This window comes from Stegostoma tigrinum, chromosome 27 (genome assembly GCF_030684315.1).
Source record: "Stegostoma tigrinum isolate sSteTig4 chromosome 27, sSteTig4.hap1, whole genome shotgun sequence".
Classification (NCBI taxonomy): Eukaryota; Metazoa; Chordata; class Chondrichthyes; order Orectolobiformes; family Stegostomatidae; genus Stegostoma; species Stegostoma tigrinum.
Window position 1 is genome coordinate 35,893,349 of NC_081380.1, and position 19,008 is coordinate 35,912,356.

Sequence of the window (19,008 nt, forward strand, 5' to 3'; positions counted from 1 at the left end):
CAGGGATGTGTAGGTTAGCCATAGAAAATATAGGTGGGGGAATGGGTCTGTGTGGGACACTCTTCAGCAGGTTGGTGTGGACTTGTTGGGCCAAATGGCCTGTTTCCATTCTGTAGGGACTCTGCCAAAAAAACTCTATGATTTTTTTAAAATATAGTATTAAGGTTAAATGTTATTGTCAGTGATATTACCTGGCAAAACCTTTACATGTTTATGACAGTTGTAGATATTCCATTTTATTGTAGGCAGTGGGCAAATATCTCCATTAAAATGCCACAGAGAAGAATTACACTGAGCATACTAACTGTCTATCAACTAATATTAGCAATATTCAATCATTGTTTTACTGTTTTCTTCTTTCTCTTCAACCCAAAGAATACATCAGATGAATATTAATCTTGGATAAATTTAGCAACATTCGAATAGATATTTCTTGGAGAACAATAAAATTGCACTATGCATTGCCAGTACAGGATGTCTGAACCCTACAATAATGTGCAGTTTCAAAACTATACTGTACTTTATACGTTACTGGTCTGAAATGTGATGCTGAATTGTAAATAATAAGAGGTTGCTTCTTCAAGAAACTATCTGTCACAGCTGAGAAGAAGCTAGGCTGAAACTCGTGATGTTTTGTTATAAATTGTATTAAATATATATAGTACATAACGAAAGCCCACAGAAACAACTGCAATAATTTGACACTAATTGGGAAAATAGCTGACTGAAGCATAAAAGTGAATGGAATGCGAGATAACAGGATATATATTTTGAACTTGAATTTAAAGCGCATGGGTAAGTTTGTTCAGCAAATTACTTTGGGGATGATTTTAGTGTGACTTAGCATGCAGAACTGATTGGCACATTTTCATCATTCGTAAGTTCATTCTCTATGTACCAGGAATTGGGTAAGTATCACTATTGTCTAGTTTCATGGAGAGTTTCTCACTACAAGACATAGTGAATTTTTCTTGTATAATCGCCCAAACTCACCTCACTAGCTGTGTACCATGCCTCTAGGGCATTCTGCTTTCCAATGCTAGCTTGATTCTCCCATTTTATGTAGGTAAGGGTACTTGTCACAGCTGGCCATCCCGAGGTTCCTGATGGCAGCACTATATTTTAAAAATAATTGAGCACGCAGTCAAGTGCCGTCAGTCTGAAGTTGTCTTACATCATTCATCACATTTGCCTTGGACATTGCAGAGTGACTGGCAGCCCACTTTATAGACAGAAGGCCTTGGTGGACAGGGTGGTGCAAAGGAGGAATGTCCACTTACCACAGGACCAGCTGAAAAGATGCAGAAACACCAGACCTTGCCAATGTGGTCCAAGATTGCCACCCGGTTCAGTACAGTCTCAACCATCTGGTAGAATGCTCAGTACTGCTGCAAGAAGATCAGTGACATTTTCTGGCCTGCTAGGTTAAGTACCAGTATTTTCATGGGTTATGACAGGCTATGTGGCAGATTAGGACAACTAGTGCAGTGAGGCCTATCTCAAAGTCAGAAACAACATGTTGCATCTTTTACGCTTTTCAAAAGCCACATTTGAGATGCTCACTAGACAGCTATAAGATGAAAACTGACAGGGATTGACTCTTGTTAAATATTTTGTTAATGGCACAACATTGCCTCTTTAACATTCAGCCTCCTGCCACCTTGTTAAGTCTTTAAACAAGCTAGACATTGAGAAAATATGACAAGGAAACCAGAGCTAGCAGGTATTACTGAAGACAAAAGTGGGAGGTGGATATTACTACTGGTTCAGGGTAGGAGACGTCCCAAGCAAGTAAGCAGGCAGCAGAGAGGTCATGCAAGACTAGTACTGTCACAGGCTAAGCTCAGTGGCCATGGGCAATAATGAGATTGGTAAAGTATGAGCTTTGGTGGGAGGTGAATGCAGTAACAGAGACACTCTGGCTGTGAGATACCAGAGATAAGTTGGCTGCACTTACAACGGCAGAGTTGAGGAGGACATTAACCTTTGTGCCAAACATGACACCATCCCTTCTCTCTGCCTAATCCAATAATCCCCTGTAAAGCTGAACAACCACAAGAACTCTATCTGGTACCCTTCCCACATGGTACTCTACTCACCTGGAACCCTATTTCCCTGGCATCCTGACACCGAGTTCACTTGGAACCCTAGCGTCACACTTAACTTGCATACTTATTATTTCACAAGAGTTATCAAAGTGCTCGTCTGTGTTGTAGGACTATAAATCACAGAATACAAATACAGCCATGAAAAAGGAGTGTAGTTTGACTTCCCAATTATGCTCAACAATGACGGCATTGTTGATTTGAGGTATATTCTGCAGTTCTGAGGAGCTGTGATCAGAACTTCCAGCCAGAAATTCAGAACTCTTTCTTAACATATAAAAATAGAAGCAGAGAGGTAATCTGACTGTCATTGCCGCTCCTTGGAAAACCTGGCCTGTTGGGTCAAAGGATACAAAATAAACAACTGGTTTATTAAATGACACTTTAATATGCCCAAGTATGATTCTTTTATTTACTCCTTCCTTTAGTAACTCAAGTACAGGGCTTCCCAAAATGGGGATTTAGACCCTGAGCTCAGAGGTAGCAATGGCTGATTGTGGAATTATAACAGTTGTTGCCCACTCAACAGGCTCCATTGTCATGGATCTAAACTGACGGGTTGCATCAATTTTCAAGCTTTGAAATGAGGTTACAAAGGGAAATTGTTTGGGAAGCAGCACATTGTAGAATGATAGAAAGTATTAGTTAATATCTGTTAAACATAGAACAAATAAAAGTACAGCACAGTACAGGCCCTTCGGCCCACGATGTTGTGCCGTGGAATATTCCTAATCCAAATATAAAATAACCTAACCTACATTCCCCTCAATTCACTGCTGTCCATGTGCATGTCCATCAGTCGCTTAAATGTCACTAATGACTCCGCTTCCACGACTACCACTGGTAAACTATTCCATGTGCTCACAACTCTCTGGGTGAAGAACCTCCCTCTGACGTCTCCTCTATACCTTCCTTCTAACACCTTAAAACTATGACCCCTCGTGGCAGTCAATCCTGCCCTGGGGAAAAGTCTCTGGCTATCGACTCTATCCATGCCTCTCATTACCTGGTACACCTCGATCAGGTGAAAGGCCCCAAAATTTGTTATGGCTGCACAAATGGCATTTACAATTTTGTGCTTTTGCATCAAGTTGAACATCCTGTCCACTGGAACCTTATCGCAAGAGCACCACACTAAGTTTGGCAGATATTGTATGGGAATGTTTGATTTTAAGATAAACTAAAGAGAAATAATTTGTGGTCTTCATCTTTATTCTCTGCCTTATTTAACAGAAGATTTGCCACTAAAACATTACTAAAGTTGATCAACTTGAACAGCAGACACAGTTTGCAGTATTAACATTAATTTATATAAAGCAAACTGCAGGAGATGAACTTATACAAAAGGAAACAAAAATTTTCATGTAGAGCATGTAGGAATAGCAGCACTTTTTTTTCTACGGTATGATGCACCACCCTGTGGTCTAATTAAAAAATTACATCTCTACATTGTGCATGCAATCACTTCCTAACAATGTAACTGAATGTCACAAGTATAGATGAAGGCAGTCATTTTTAGCAATCTCGACATCATTCAGCATTGCATATCATTTGCTTTTTCTTCTCAAATTTAGCACTTCTTATTTGTCAGCACTCACTTTCATTTGTCATTATTCTGACCATCTCCATCAATTTTGCACCTCCTCCCATTGTTTTTGACTGATTCTTCTGATTCCACTGTCCTCTTACTTTGGAAACATCCACAAATTGAACGCTTTTCATTGTGCTTTTGCATCCAGGTAATTTATGTAATAACATGATTTTCTGTGATCTACTACCAACCTTCATTTTTTTTTCCATTGACTCATATGTGGCAGTGACACCTAATTCACAATGTTCCCTGTCTGCATCAGAAGGCAAACCCCTCCCCAATCCCCACATGATGTTATGTCACCCCTGCCCGCTTTCATACTGTCTGCCATCCAATTTCGAGCTTCCCATCTCTCTCCTCCCCTTCTCTGGGCTCAGAGCTCACTCCACCCTAAAATCTCACAACATATCCTTCTGGAGTAACTGTGACATTCCTCATTCTCCTTTAACCATTCCCAGCGGCACCCACTACAGAGCCCTGGCACTGTTGAGACATCATAAGAGTAGGACTTCCTCTCACTGAGGGACAGGTCTCACTTTCAAACATATTAATCTACCTGCAGTGTAGTATCTCCCTATGTATATTGACTAATGGCCGATTTAGCCCTCTAGCAGTTCAGTCCCTCATAAAATGCAGCCCTATTTTTCCTCCATTGTTAGCAAATAGATGGCCTTCAAATCAACTCCCTACAGCAAGTTCTATTATGTTGTAAGAAATGGAAGATTAATGTTCTCGTTGCCTGTGTCCTGCTTTTTTTAACTCTTTGTATGGACACCACATTAGCCCGCTCCCAAACTCTCGATACCTTCCTAATGCACAATTATTGTCACATAATGATTCTCAGAGCTTCACAAATTTCTTCACTAGTCTCCTTTTTAATTTTTTTGTTAAGTTAACCTATTTTTCCTCATTAACCTGATCAGAGATGTTATTAAACACTCTGGAACAGGTGGGATTTGAACCAAGGCCTAGTCTCTTTCAGAATTCTACCATCCATCCAGGGAAATTATTTGTTTAGAGCTTGATTAGCCTGTCAAGGATTTCCACCTTGTTTATAACAAAGTCATTGATTTTACTTGAGACATTTCTTTTAAACAGGGCTTGTTGCTTGTACCTTTTATGAATACTTGGAGACGTACTTGTTCAAACTTGTATTATTTGTGTTCATCCTTAGCTTAGCCCCAGGTGCCTTCATTGTTTTTTCTCCCCCAGGTTCCTTTTTTTCCTTTCTGATCCTATTTGTAAGATGTTATAGCAACTTCCTAAACTACTCTCCTTTCTCTCTGTGGGATTTGTTCCTCTTCATCAAATTTTTCATTTGATCCATTTAGGACATACTAAGCTTGTTAGATTGTCGATGCTAATGGATGCTTTGTCAGATATGCTTGAAGCTCTCCAACTATTTAACCCTCTCTCTTAAAGACACTCCTTAAAATGCATCTCTCTGACCAACATGTCTTAATTTCATTATGTGGCTCAGTGTCATATTTGATCTGATAAGACTCCTTTAAAGCACCTTGAAACATCTTACTACACTAAAGGCACTACATAAATGCAAATTTTGTTTCACATTTGTGAATGCCCCATGGTAAACATCACACTAGCTTTTCTCTCACCAACATTTTCCTTTCTTGTTGCATTTCTCCTGATAACATTTGGCTTAATGTTTTATTCCAGGTGTTCTAGATTCTATATGATAATTTCTGTACTTCTGCTGCAATGCCAACCATGACAGTTGGTGGCTGAGGTAATTTGCTGCTGTCATCCGTTATAGTGACAGGGTCTAAGGTTGGGTTAGTGATAGAGGAATATCCAATCACAACTTTTAATGAAAAGGGGCTCTAGTCTTAAACAAGATACATTTTTTTTTGCAAGATAGCAATCCGGTGCAAGTTGCGTTGTTAAAACATTTAGTAGACCAGTGGGAACAGTGTATTCCCTCCATAACATCATATGATTTCTGTCTTTGACCACCCAGGACCTTACAAAATTATCAGATTCAGTGGAGTTTAATGCAGTCTCCAATATTAATCCTTATCACCTCCTCGAGTATGATCTTTATCCTTTTATTTCCGTTGATTACGTTAATTTGTTCATGGGACTTAGGAATCACTAGCAAGGCAAGCATTTCTTGTCTATTCTTAATTGCCTTTGAAAAGTGATGGTGAGCTATCTTTTTGAAATTTGAATACTATTAGGGAGAGAGTTCCAGAAATTTGGGTCAGCAACTATGAAGAAAAAAATGATTTATTTTTAAGTCAGGATATTATGTGACTTAGAGTAGATCTTGTAGATGTTTCGTGCTCTCGTCCACTGCTCTTCTCGGTGGTAGAGGTTACAGACTTGGAACATGCTGATGGAGGAGCTTTTGCAAGCTGCTTCACTGCATCTGATAAGTTGTATTATCTAATTTGGTTTATTTTGGGTAATTCTATCCTACCGTTTTCCTACTTTTGTCACCTTCTTCACAGATGTTAATTCTTTCATCTTTCATCTTAATTCCTATCCTTTGCAGCTATCACTTCTTAGGTGCTCTAGTTCTAAATCTATTCTGTTGGTTATTTTTTTTAAAAGTCCAAAGTTATTGATAAACTATTTTCCCAGAACCCATCACTTCTATTGTTACAGCAAAGCTTCACATGAAATCTACAGTCATTTTGCTTTACTTCAGGTGCATTTTGGGATCTTTGGTATATTAACAGCCCAAGGTTTATCGGTTTAAGGAAAAACTTTGTAGCACCCTATGGTGCACTGCAAGACCAGAAGTGACTTATGATCATGAAGAAATTCCATCTTGGTAGTGTTTCAACAGGATTTAACATTATGGGCTACTATACTTACCATTTCATAAAACACAGATGGAACGGAATCGTTTCTGTCTCTCAGAAGAAAGTTTTTAGCACTTTGTTCTCCCGCTCTGACAGCAGAATCCAGGGTAGCTATAAGATAAAAGATTGTACAAATTTAAATAGGGAAAAGGTTGATTCTGTGCATTTACTGATTTTTTTTTGTTTCTTATATACAGAATAATTAACGGCTTATTCACATATAGAATATTCATTTGGAACAAAACACAAATAAAAATGGCTTGGATTTTCAATTTTGAGAAACAAGGAAATACATAAATATTGGTTCAATTTATACTAGCTGAAATGAATTTAATAACATAAAAATGTTAAAGATGCTCAAAATGTAAACAGATCTGTCAACATTGGACACAAAGATATATCAATATTGTAGGGTTAAGATAGTATTTTTTGAGGTAGGAATAATATTGAAACTAACAATGCTCATCATTATAACAGAGGAAATCTGACAACAGCTCATGGAGTACTCAAATGAACAATTAAATGTGAAATCCAGAAATCACTGTCAGAGATTTACTACTCCTCTATATGGTACACTCTTACAATCATCAGTCGGCAGTAAAATAAACAATTTAATGTACACCAAGGTACCTGCACACTTGAACATCCTTGGAATGAAAAATTAACTCATTCCTCTTTACCCTGCAGCAAGCCATCTTCTCCAAGCCCTTTTCCCTGCCTCCTCTTTTACAAATCCTCATGGGTGTTTTTGTGCCCAAGACTGCTATCACTCTTTCTTCCCTTTCCCAAAACATACTGAGCTAAACAACCTCTAAGGAAATAGTTCTCAACTTGCAGGTAATGATCCCACCCACCCTTCTTACCCAACTTCACACCCCTGATGGAGTCACAGGAAAAGCAATTTTGAGCTACCTCTCCTCCAAATGGTGACCATAAAGAAAAGACTCTGGCTGGATTGTCCTGGATCCACTGGATCTGTGCCCCCAAACAGCATAAATGCAGGTGCGTGCCCAAAGCACTCCTTAACCATTGGAAGTACTTTTAATGGAGATTGTAATGTGGTCCCAAGATATTTGCGCACTGGCCTGTGGTAAGCACAGGCAGACAAGCGTAACACAATCACTGACTGAATATGGGAAAAAAGAACAGGTAGTGAAATGGCCGAACCAGGGAGGTGAGTGGCATTGAATCTGACCAAAAACCAGCTAAGTGTCAATTTGGGAGAGTTTCACAGCGAGTTTCCCTTGATGAGCTCTAGCAAGTTCTCTCATGCAACTCTACACTGTTCACTTCACTACGCATGGAACAAACCCCTATGCTGCATACTCATGTTATCATATGCTCTCTAGAGGTGGAAGTTCTTGCTGCTGCTGGGACCTTCAGGGTGTATATCTCTGGTGCCACATTTAAAGCCCAGCTGTCAAATACTGCCAGGCAGAAACAGCCCTCCACCTCCCATCAGGCTAGTAACAGAGGCAAGAATGTAACCAGGATCAGTTCTACTGTCCAATCCCTGCATTGAATGGGAAAATGCAGCCCTTTAACTGCAGAAAAGTTTCAGTTCTCTTGGCTATGACTTCTGTTTATTTCTTTCTTAGTTCATCGTCAGTGTTGCCCATTCTTCTATTATCTTTGAATCCATTACACATCTTCCACATTTTCTTCTCTGTTACCCTCCACTCTCCATTGTGGTATAACATGGCATTCTGCAATGCACTTTATTAGAGTAAATACAGATACTTTTCACAGCTACTTTACAAGCAATTCACAGCAAGAGATGAATGGAATAGAGAGACGGAATAAATATGTATTCATTTAGCACCATTCACATCCACAGACTGTCCCAAACATTTCTTAGAGGATGAATTATTTTAGAAGCATAGTTACTTTGTTAGATAGGCACATTCAGCAGTCCATTTGGTGTACAGCAAGATCTATTAAATATCAATGAGATGAATTACTCTATTTTTCTGGTGCCAGTTGAGGGTAAATGCTGTCAACAAAACTGTCAGTGACATTCTCGTTGAATAATGCGATAAAATATTTTACTTGCATCGACAGAGCAGGCAAGGTATCTGCTTAACATCTAATTCAGAAGATAACAATTTTAACAATGTAGATTTCCTTCAGGACTATTTAAGTACTAGCTCAAATTCTAGAGCTTGCAGCATGATCTTTTGAAACATAGTGCATGGTTTCTCTATTTGAGGGGGAGCCACAAGCACAGGTTCTGCTTTTAATCAAGGTACTTAATTTAGGAATTACTATCCTTTATAAACTGACTAGTTATATTTTTTATGAAGAGAAATTAACCTACCACCAATCTCAAAAGATATATTAAAGAGAATATACATGAAAACATAATAAACACAGTAAACATTGCTAAAATAATTATAGATACTCTCAGGAAAAATATCAAGAAGCTAAAGGCTCTTGACAACCTTAAAATCAGAAACAATAAAAATAACTCCGGGTAACCCAAGGCAATGTCTTTCAAAAAGTCTTATTTGGAACTATGACTACTACTCATGATTCTAAATTGCCATCATTGCACAACCTTTGGTATCATATAACTTAGCTTGGTGGAGACTCTCAGATCAATCTTTTACTTCTGTTTCATTGATTTGTTTTCCCTTATTAAAAAACAGAAACATCTGTAATTTTGTCAAATAACAGCAATTTCACTTCACAGATATTCACTGATTACAATTTTATTTAGCAATTCTCAGGCAAGTAAAATTCCTACATTCCAAACAAATTTGAAATGTACAGCTAATAGTTCAATTACCATTTTAGTTAATTCCTTTCATCTATCTTCATCAGGTAAAACTGAAGTTGCTGATGAGAACAAACTTAATTAAATACTAATGAAGTATGAGTAACCTAGTCATGAAAAACTAAAAGATTTAATGACACACATAAAAATTTGTATTTTCTAGTTCATTTTATTCCCTTTTTTTCATGTGGTCATTTGCTTCAAACTTGCATTCTCTCACAATATAATGTGTAAGAGTATTTCCTGAGTGGGTTCACACTGTGACCTTTGTTCACGTTTGCTGTTTGTGTGTTTCAAGTTATTTTTATTCTTGCTCATTGTTGTTATTGTGCTGAGTTGTTGACCCCACATCTTTGTCTTCAGCAATGCTGCCTACATCTATCTCACTAACATCATCCATCTTCACCCTTCAGTTCGTCTGCTGCTGATACTCTCATCCATGCCTTTCTTACCTCTAGACTCTATACCAATACCACCCTGACATCGATTGAAAAATTCTCATCATTATTTTCAAATTCTCCCACAGGGACATTGCTGCCTATCCCCAATTTCATCCAATCCCCAATTTCATCCAATCCTCCAACCCTCAAAACAAGCTTCCACCTTCGCTGATAAGGTCATAATCAACCAGGGTTCCAACTTCAGCTTGTAGGGTGTTTGATAAAAAGACCAGCTTCCAGTTGGAAGAGCCTGCTGACAACCCTCACTAGTTCCAACCATGTAGGAAAGAAATTTCAGTAAAATGCTCATATTATGTCAAACAGATATGGGAATAAATTCCAGTACAGTTTCAATGTCTTCAGGAGAAACTGTCAGAGAGTGAAAGAAAAATAGGAAATGGTTCATAGAAATTCCTAAATGCACGAGTATTTCATTCAGTTATATTTTACTCCATTGTTATATTCACTTAATAAGACTTTTAGATGACAAATTTACACTTTAATTTGTTGTATTCATACAAAAAAAGTTCAAAAGGTACTTTGTAGTTTTACCATATGTTCTATCTTGTATGTAACAACACATTGTTCACATTTTTCACACAAGTTCCTAATCGGTTGATGAATTATTGGCTAGCATAATCATATAATGAAAACATTTGCAACATATTTGGCTTAAGTGTGAAAGTGTGAAATATTTTTGGAACATTATTAAGCATTTTATTGTTATTTTCTTGAAAGTAAGCTGGAAAAGGATGGAACTGATGCCAATATTTGCCAACTTTTATAAGCATTTATTTGAGTTATACAGTAGTTATGTACCTTGTAACTCAGCAACCAGTTTCAGTCTGTATCTATATGTACAGGCACAAGCAAATCCCCAGTTAATGCCGACCAGCTGCTTATAATTAAACACAATTAATATTCAATTAACATTTATGCATCTTGGGCAGATACAAATTCAATAATAAAGTTGTTTTTATCTTCAACCTTATCTTGGACTAAGTCAGAAGATACTTCAGTACTTCAACACAGTATTCTAGAGATTAGTGACATATTATATGACAATGCTCTTGCCAGCTCACTTTGTGCACAGAGATATTTACATCTCATGCAGCTGCACAGAATACATCTGAGGGCTTCTAGCCAACTTTCTTGGTGCTCAGAGATAATGGGAACTGCAGATGCTGGAGAATCCAAGATAACAAAGTGTGAAGCTGGATGAACACTCTAGGTCTAGGCCCGAAATGTCAGCTTTTGTGCTCCTGAGATGCTGCTTGGCCTGCTGTGTTCATCCAGCTTCACACTTAGTTATCTTGTTTTCTTGATGCTCACTCAGACTCAGACTTACACTTACTTGGACTCTCACAGCATCCTTGCCTTGCCTTGCCTTTTAGTGCATTGTCACTTCAATCATAGCATTTAGGATCACAGCAACTCAGGCTCATTTTGCTTAGTAAGGCAGACAAAAAGTCAGCAGCTTGTCATGGTTTCCAGTACGGAACAGACAAGGGGTTAAACATTACTATAAGGCACCAGGTTCCATCAATGATACATCTAAATCATGTGTCACTGGCTTACATGGTAAATACGCCGCATGTGTTTCAACAAAATGGCCTATTCTGGAAGCCTAGAAGGAGTTGTACTTAATCAATTGAAGGCGGACTAAGGTCAGTCAGTATGTGCTACCACACTCAATCAATGGCATCACTCAACCTCAATCTAACTTAGACGATAGTCAGTTGGGCACATGGGTGATCAGGGTGTAGGAATCCACATCCTTTCAGACGAAGGATTGGGCCTTGGTCAGTAATGCAGGTCAAGTCCAATCAGCCCTGAGGGTACAACTAAGTGTCTCAAGGAACTGCGGAAACATCAGTAAAGGGGACTGGGCTGTGCTCAATTGAGGGTGTCCTCATAAATTACTTAACAGGGTAAGCCATGATTAATCCCAGGGTTTTGGACAGTAAAAATAAAGGGGAGCTATCAGGGAGTAGTCCATACTGTGTTGGGGAAGGTGGGAAATTCAATTATGGGGATTGGAGCTATTACATTGAAGCACAGAGGAGATAATGACTGTGAAAGGGCAATTTTAAACATAAAAGTGGGATCTAATATAGCCTAAGAGGGTATAAGACACTGTGGAAGGGTTTTTGCAAATTGCTACCACTTGGATTTCAATGGTCGGGACAGTGATAGTTATAGTAGGCATGGCAATACATGAGGCCAGGCGTCAATGGGGAATATAAGTGATATAGATCGACGATCGGTTGGATGGGAACATGGGGGCCCTTAAAGCACATGGGGTTGACACAGACAGGCACATGAAGAGTTGATGGGAGGATGAGGGGGATATTGACATTCAGTTGGAGCCTGAAATTTACTCAGTCGCATTACCAGGGTAGTATGCATTTTCCACGAAATGTCAACTGCACAATATGGATGGAAAGTGCCTGCAACCGTATTCAGAGTGGGCAGAGCGAAGTTATTTATGTTTGCAGGGGTAGAGTAGACACATTTTCACTACAAGACAGTTTCAATATTAACTGAGCATCATCCCTAATGGAGTACATGTTTCCTCGTAAGGCACATAGGTAGTATGAATCTGCCTCCGAAGACGTGTGCACTCATGATTGATCTCATAGCCTCACCCACAATGCAGCCCTAAGTGTGAACCGTGAACACAGACAAGGGCCTATTTCCACAGCATTCACATCAATTCAATTGTGGATTCAGTGATCTTCTCACTACGGTGTTGGCTTGGCTGCACTTGTAAACATTAGTGACGAATGATTTGTTAAATTTATTGCTATTCAAGATACTTCTCGGACATGAGCAAAACCATGCAACTATGGAGTCTACAACAGTGTGGAGCTGAAGGAACACAGGAGGCCTGGCAACATTGGACAAGCCGGAAAGTTGATGTTTCGGGTCGGGACCCTTCTTCAGAAATGGGCAGGGGGAAGGGCGCTGGGAAATAAATAGAGGAGAGGTGGGGCTGGGGAAGGTAGGTGGGGTGGTGATAGGTGAGTGCAGGTAGGGAGTGGTGGGGATTGGTCAGTGGGATAGGTAGGGTGGACAGGTGGGAGAGAAGGTGGTCAGGTAGTATAAGCTCAAGGAGATAGGGATGAGAGGGAGGTTTGGACACGGAATGAGGCTGGGGATGGGGAGATTTTAAAACTAGTGAATTCCATGTTTAGGCAATCAGGCTGCAGGCTCCCAAGGGGGAATATGAGATGTTGCTCCTCCAGTTTGTATGTGGTGTTACTGTGGCACTGGAGGAGGCCTAGGATGGACCTGTCACCAGGGAGTGGGAGGGGGAGTTAAGATGGGGGTTGACGACCAGAAAGACAACACCTTTTTTCTCTGAGATCCAGTAAAATGGCTGAATAAAAAAACATTCCAGCCAACCACCATCTAACTCTGGAAACTGGGAAATATCCAACTAAAACTAAAAGGAACAGTGACTGTGAGACCGTAGTATAGAGTATTCATATTGCTATTATATGTGATTAAAATATTCTATACTGAGCTTTCATTGATCTCAAATTTAGTTACAAGGTTGATGAAGTGAACAGCTGGGAAAATTGAGATGGATTCAAAATAGCATTCTTATATTTGCACTGTGATCTACGGAAGCGAAAGATAGTTTACCACATAACAAAAAAATCCGATGCTTAGCCAATTTGCCTGAGCATACCTGGAAAAGGTACGCATCCCCTTTTGAACAAAATGCAGCACATAATTGAGACAACAATTCACCAAGGAACGATTTCACCAGTGACAAAGCCAACTGGTGTTCTACAATGATGCCAGTTCCTAAACTGAACTAATTACTAATTTGTGTGAATATTATACAACTAAATAAAGATGCAAAGAAATCCACTCAATGGCATCAATGAACAGCAAAGCTAGCCATTTTCACCAAATGCAATGCCAATTCTATTTTCTAGCAGTTCCCACTGAATGAGAAAAATAGACTCTTAATAATGCTCATCACATTTGAACAGTATGACTATAACCATTTACCTATCAGCATTACTTCTGTATCTGAAATATTCCAAAGGACAATGGCAAACATCTCTTAATGTGTAAAAGACATTATTTTCCACACAGATGATTTTTTTAATTGTTGTTTCAACAAAAACAGAACACAACAAAATGGTCAGAGCAGTACTGAAAATAGGAAATAAGACTAACATTAAACAAAAATTGTGAGATCTCACAACCTATCATCAAGTTCTTGGGGCATCTTGTTCTAGCAACAGGCATTACAGCAGACTCGGAGAAGATCAGAGCAGTCAAAGAGTCTCCTTCACCAAAAAACATGGTGGACTTACAGTGGTTCAAGGGAACAGTCAAACAAATAATATCAGAGATAATGGGAACTGCAGATGCTGGAGAATTCCAAGATAATAAAATGTGAGGCTGGATGAACACAGCAGGCCAAGCAGCATCTCAGGAGCTGCTTGGCCTGCTGTGTCCATCCAGCCTCACATTTTATTGTCAAACAAATAAAAAGTGTTTACAACATCTTTCACAAATAAATCAAACATTGATATAACTCCTCATACAACAGAAATGAAAATTTGCATATTCTTTCAGAAAATAAAGGGAATGCTTCTCATTATAAGATTCCTCCTCATTATGACCCTGAGCCATCAGCCATTTAAATAACTGATGCATCAAATTGGACTAGTGCTATCCCAATTCCAGAAAGACGAAAGATGAAGGCTAGTCTACTGTGCTCTTGTTTGCTTACAGAAACAGAAGATACACTGTGATCAAAAACCAATCACTAATATGCAAAATAAATTCTGATTATGTTCTACAAATGCAATTTACCATAGATGAAGACCATAGTTCTTTGCTGGCATTGTTGAAATCCAATAAAATTACAAAACTGCCACTAAGGATACAGAGTTATGACTTCACGGTAGAATACATTTACTGATAGCAACTGTCAAGTACGTCAGTTGAACAATCAAAGCAAGGGGTCAAAAACTTTATCAAAGGAAAGAAGTGTTCATATATGAAGATGCGTTCACATACTTGACTATCAGTTACTTGCCTGGAACAGCTATGAAGCTACACCTATAGAACAATGACGAAGGTGGTGGTATTTTGTTCACACAATAAACATGTTCTGCTTTGAACTGAGGGAAGATATAGAATAAAGGGATAATAATTAAAAATGTAAACCATGAGTTACCAATGGCCAATGCTGGCATCTATTAACCATCCCTAGTTGCCTTTTTGAGAAGGTAACAGTGAGCTGCCTTCTTGGACTGCTGCATTTGCTGTAGGTGCATTCATAATACTGTTGAAAGAGAGAGAGTTCTTGGATGTTGACCCAGCAACACTGAAACAATTGTGATGTACTTACACGTCAGGGTTGTGAGTGCTTTGAGGGAAACTTGCAGATGGTGTTTCTTTGTCCTTTGACTAGGTAGTTGGTGTGGCTTTGGAAGAAGTTTAAGGAGCCTTGGTAAACTTCTGCAGGGCATTGTGTACATGTGCAGCAGTAGTAAGGGTGGGAATGAATGGAGTGTGAAGTCGATCAAACAAGCTGCTTTGACCTGGATGGTGTCAAGCTTCTTGAATGTTGTTGGAGTGTTTACCAATCAATCATGTAGCATCTTAAAGCACCTACCCCCAACCCCTCAGGCTGCAATGATTCAAGGTAGTTGTTCATCACAACCTTTTTTGGGAAATTAAGGATACTGATCTAATCGATGATGCCCACATCTTGTGATCAAATATAAAAAGTTCTTCCATAAACATCAATAATTAGCAACAGAGAGCTCTTAGCTCTGTTCTCCACCAACTCTAACTCCTCAGTGCATAGTATTTAGTCAGTCAGCAAAAATATTGCATAATGGAGTAGCCTTCATCTCAAAGAAGTTTATACTCATTGACAGTAGGACAAAAACAAAATAATGGCAATTGCCCTTAATTTACTAAAGAAGATTGCATGAGAGCTATTTGAACAAATTTACAAATGCATATGGTTTAGAATTACACTTATTAGTCCAAGTGTACTTTTAGATAGGAGTCAATCACGATGTGCTCGCACTTTATGCATTTGTCTTGTGGCTTATCTGCATAATTTCTCAACCCACATGTTGACTTTACACAAACACATGATTTAAGAACAGGAATAGGCATTTTAGCTGCTGGATCCTGCTCCACTACTTGATAAGACCATAGCTCATCTAATTGTTACCCTAATGCTACTTCCCCTATATTCCATAACTGTTATTGCACTTTAGACGCCTTACTACATTGCTTAATATACATTTTTGTTACCATTTCTGGTGAATTCAGATTAAAATTCTAAAGGACTGATTAACTTTTTTTAGCAGAAAGGATTGCACAGTGTCTATTTTTGTCCAGTGTTTACATAAATCCAGATCTCAGAATAAAATTTATACAGAAACTAAACATGATAGCTTGACTAGAATGAAAAGTAAATCTGTCTACATACCAATGACTTCAAACAGCAATCCACATTTGTGGTTATACTGAGTCCAGTATTTCATGCCTTCTATAGATGTGGTCACAATACGTAATGAATTATCTGGCTGCATAACTCTCACATGAACTGGTTGTGATTTCTATTTATGTAAAAAGAGGTAAAGATTCAGCATGTGCATCAGCTCAGAAATGTTCCCTAATAGAGAATGCAATAAACTTACTGAAACAAAATTTTTATTTTATTGCTTTTAATCTTGAAATGGTATTAGCCAAATTTTGTTGATATGAAGGGGATGGAAATTCACAGATTGGAATGGAGGGTTTAAGTGGACTTGGAGGTTGTGCTCGGAGTTGCATGCCTTGACAAGGGGTGTTTGGGGGTGATAATACACTGGCAGGGGGCCATGAGGTTTGTTTGAGCAGCATACTTTGGCATGGAAGGCATGAGGAGCCAAAGGGATTGTCTGGAGAGCGCATACCTTGGCAGAGCTGTAATGAGGCGGCCATTAAGGATCGTTTGGAGGGGCATACCTTGGCATGAGGGCAGGAGGAGCCATAGTGAATGTTTGGATGGGATATACTATTATGAGGGGCATGTTGTAGCATGAATGGTGCTAGGGAGGTATGTGGGACTGAGGGAACAAGTCTCAATGCATTGGGGTGAACCTTTTAATCAGCCCATCATTGTAACCAGCAGTGTCTGTAGCTGCTTCCAAACATTTTTCTGGGTCGTTTGGCTCAACTTCAGTTGCACCTTTCCTCTCAAAATGATGATTCGATCTTCCTTGGCATATTTTTCCAAGGCAGACGATGTAAAGCAGGAATTTTAGTAACTTCTTCTGCTTGCTTTGAAGGTGAAAGTTCAGGCAGGACTCCTAGGCCTCTGCCAGTGCTAATTACTGATCAAAAATTTGAAGGTGTACAACAGCCAAGTTGGAAAAACATATATTTTGAATCTAATGGTCCACAAAGATTTTGGTTGAAGGAACGTTTCAGTGCTGAGCACTCTTGAACAGCACCCCTTCCCCATCTAAATTATAGTATGATATCATACTCACAATACGAAAGTACTGCATGAGAAGTCTACTTTAATAACTGTTTTAAGAAAATAGGTAACAAAGTGTGGAGCTGGATGAACACAGCAGGCCAAGCAGCATCTTAGGAGCACAAAAGTTGATGTTTCGGGCCTAGACCCTTCATCAGAAAGGGGGATAGGGAGAGGATTCTGAAATAAATAGGGAGAGAGGTGGAGGCAAACCAAAGATGGATAGAGGAGAAGATAGGTGAAGAGGAGAGTATGGGTGGAGAAGTAGGGAGGGGGTAAGTCAGTCCAGGGAGAACGGACAGGTCAAGGGAGTGGGATGAGGTTAGTAGGTAGGAAATGGAGATGCGGCTTGAGGTGGGAGGGGGGGATAGGTGAGAGGAAGAACAGTTTAGGGAGGCGGGGACGAGCTGGGCTGGTTTTGGGATGCAGTGGGGGGAGGAGAGATTTTGAAGCTTGAGAAATCCACATTGATACCATTGGGCTGCAGGGTTCCCAAGTGGAATATGAGTTGTTGTTCCTGCAACCTATGGGTGGCATCATTATGGCACTGCAGGAGGCCCAGGATGGACATGGTGTCTAAGGAATGGGAGGGGGAGTTAAAATGGTTCGCGACTGGGAGTTGCAGTTGTTTATTAAAAACCGAGCGTAGGTGTTCTGCAAAGCGGTCCCCAGGCCTCCGCTTGGTTTCTCCAATGTAGAGGAGGCCACAACAGGTACAGCGGACTGCACCGCCCAGTCACGACGCTCGGTGTGCATTAAATAAGTCCATCGTTTTAAAAATCTTCTCTCTCTTGAACTCACTTGGCACGCACCAGCCTTGTGGATCCACTACTCTTAGCACTTTTCCACGAGTAGTCCCTTCCTAAAGACGGCTAAGCCATTCTACACTGCAAATGTGGCAATTGCACTCCTCTGCCACTTTGCAACAAACCCACCTCCAGCTGCTATTGAATTTGCTTATTCAAAGACCCCATGCAAAGTTTTTTATGGATCCTAATTTGAGAATCATTTTCTAGACTACTGGACCTCAAAGAGTTCCTTTAGCAAAATAAATGTTAGATCTTTAATAAAACTTACATTTTTGCTGGTGGGTTATCTAATCCTTTATGTCCTATATGTTAATTTTAATTTGTCTTCCTGTCACACACAGAAAATCAAAATATCCTACGTCTAAATTCAGAAAAGACTAACTGGTTTAATATAGAATTTACGAATGTACCTGATTAATTACATCACTTGGATTATTTTCAAATTGGTTTTCAATAAATGGATTGAGTTGGCCACCACGTTTACTGCTTGTTGGTTGAGATGAACTCTTCGGCCACTGATGTGTTTGCTGAGAAGACTTTTCTTGTGCTTTGCATGATTCAGATGGGACACATGATCTGAAATTACTTGTTATTTTTGTTTGAATATGATTGTTCCCATTAGAAGTGCATTCTGTTCTTTCATTCGTGAGAGACCTACAATTTTCTTTCCAAGTGTTTCCAGACTGTTGTCTATCATCTGTGCTAAAATGTAAAGAATTCAAGTTAGTAGAGTTTAACATAAGCATTATACATATATTTCCTGTAAAATGTAACAAAATTCAAATCGTCCAAAGAAAGGCATTATCTTAAAAAGATTTCAGAGGCATCGAAATGCAATCTTTGTGTGTTCAGCATACAAAAATCAATGAGACTTTGCTTTACACAGAATACTAAATAAATTAACAGAGGAACCATTGACTAACTAGAAAATTACACAATG

At 39.2% G+C, this 19,008-nt stretch overlaps 1 protein-coding gene across 4 annotated transcripts in view; it reads right to left on the reverse strand.

The window, feature by feature from the left end:
• Positions 1–19,008, reverse strand: part of LOC125464546 (spermatogenesis-associated protein 22) — a 59,811-nt gene that overhangs the window by 6,856 nt on the left and 33,947 nt on the right. For 3 of the 4 annotated variants that reach the window (XM_059655292.1, XM_048557042.1, XM_048557043.2), the window contains 3 exons: positions 18,479–18,770; positions 16,225–16,354; positions 6,538–6,635 (listed from right to left, as the gene is read on the reverse strand). In XM_059655292.1, coding sequence (XP_059511275.1) covers positions 6,538–6,635; positions 16,225–16,354; positions 18,479–18,770 — 520 coding nt within the window. Of the gene's footprint in view, positions 1–993; positions 1,116–6,537; positions 6,636–16,224; positions 16,355–18,478; positions 18,771–19,008 lie in introns of all 4 variants that reach the window. The other variant, XR_007250039.1, reaches the window with a different exon arrangement.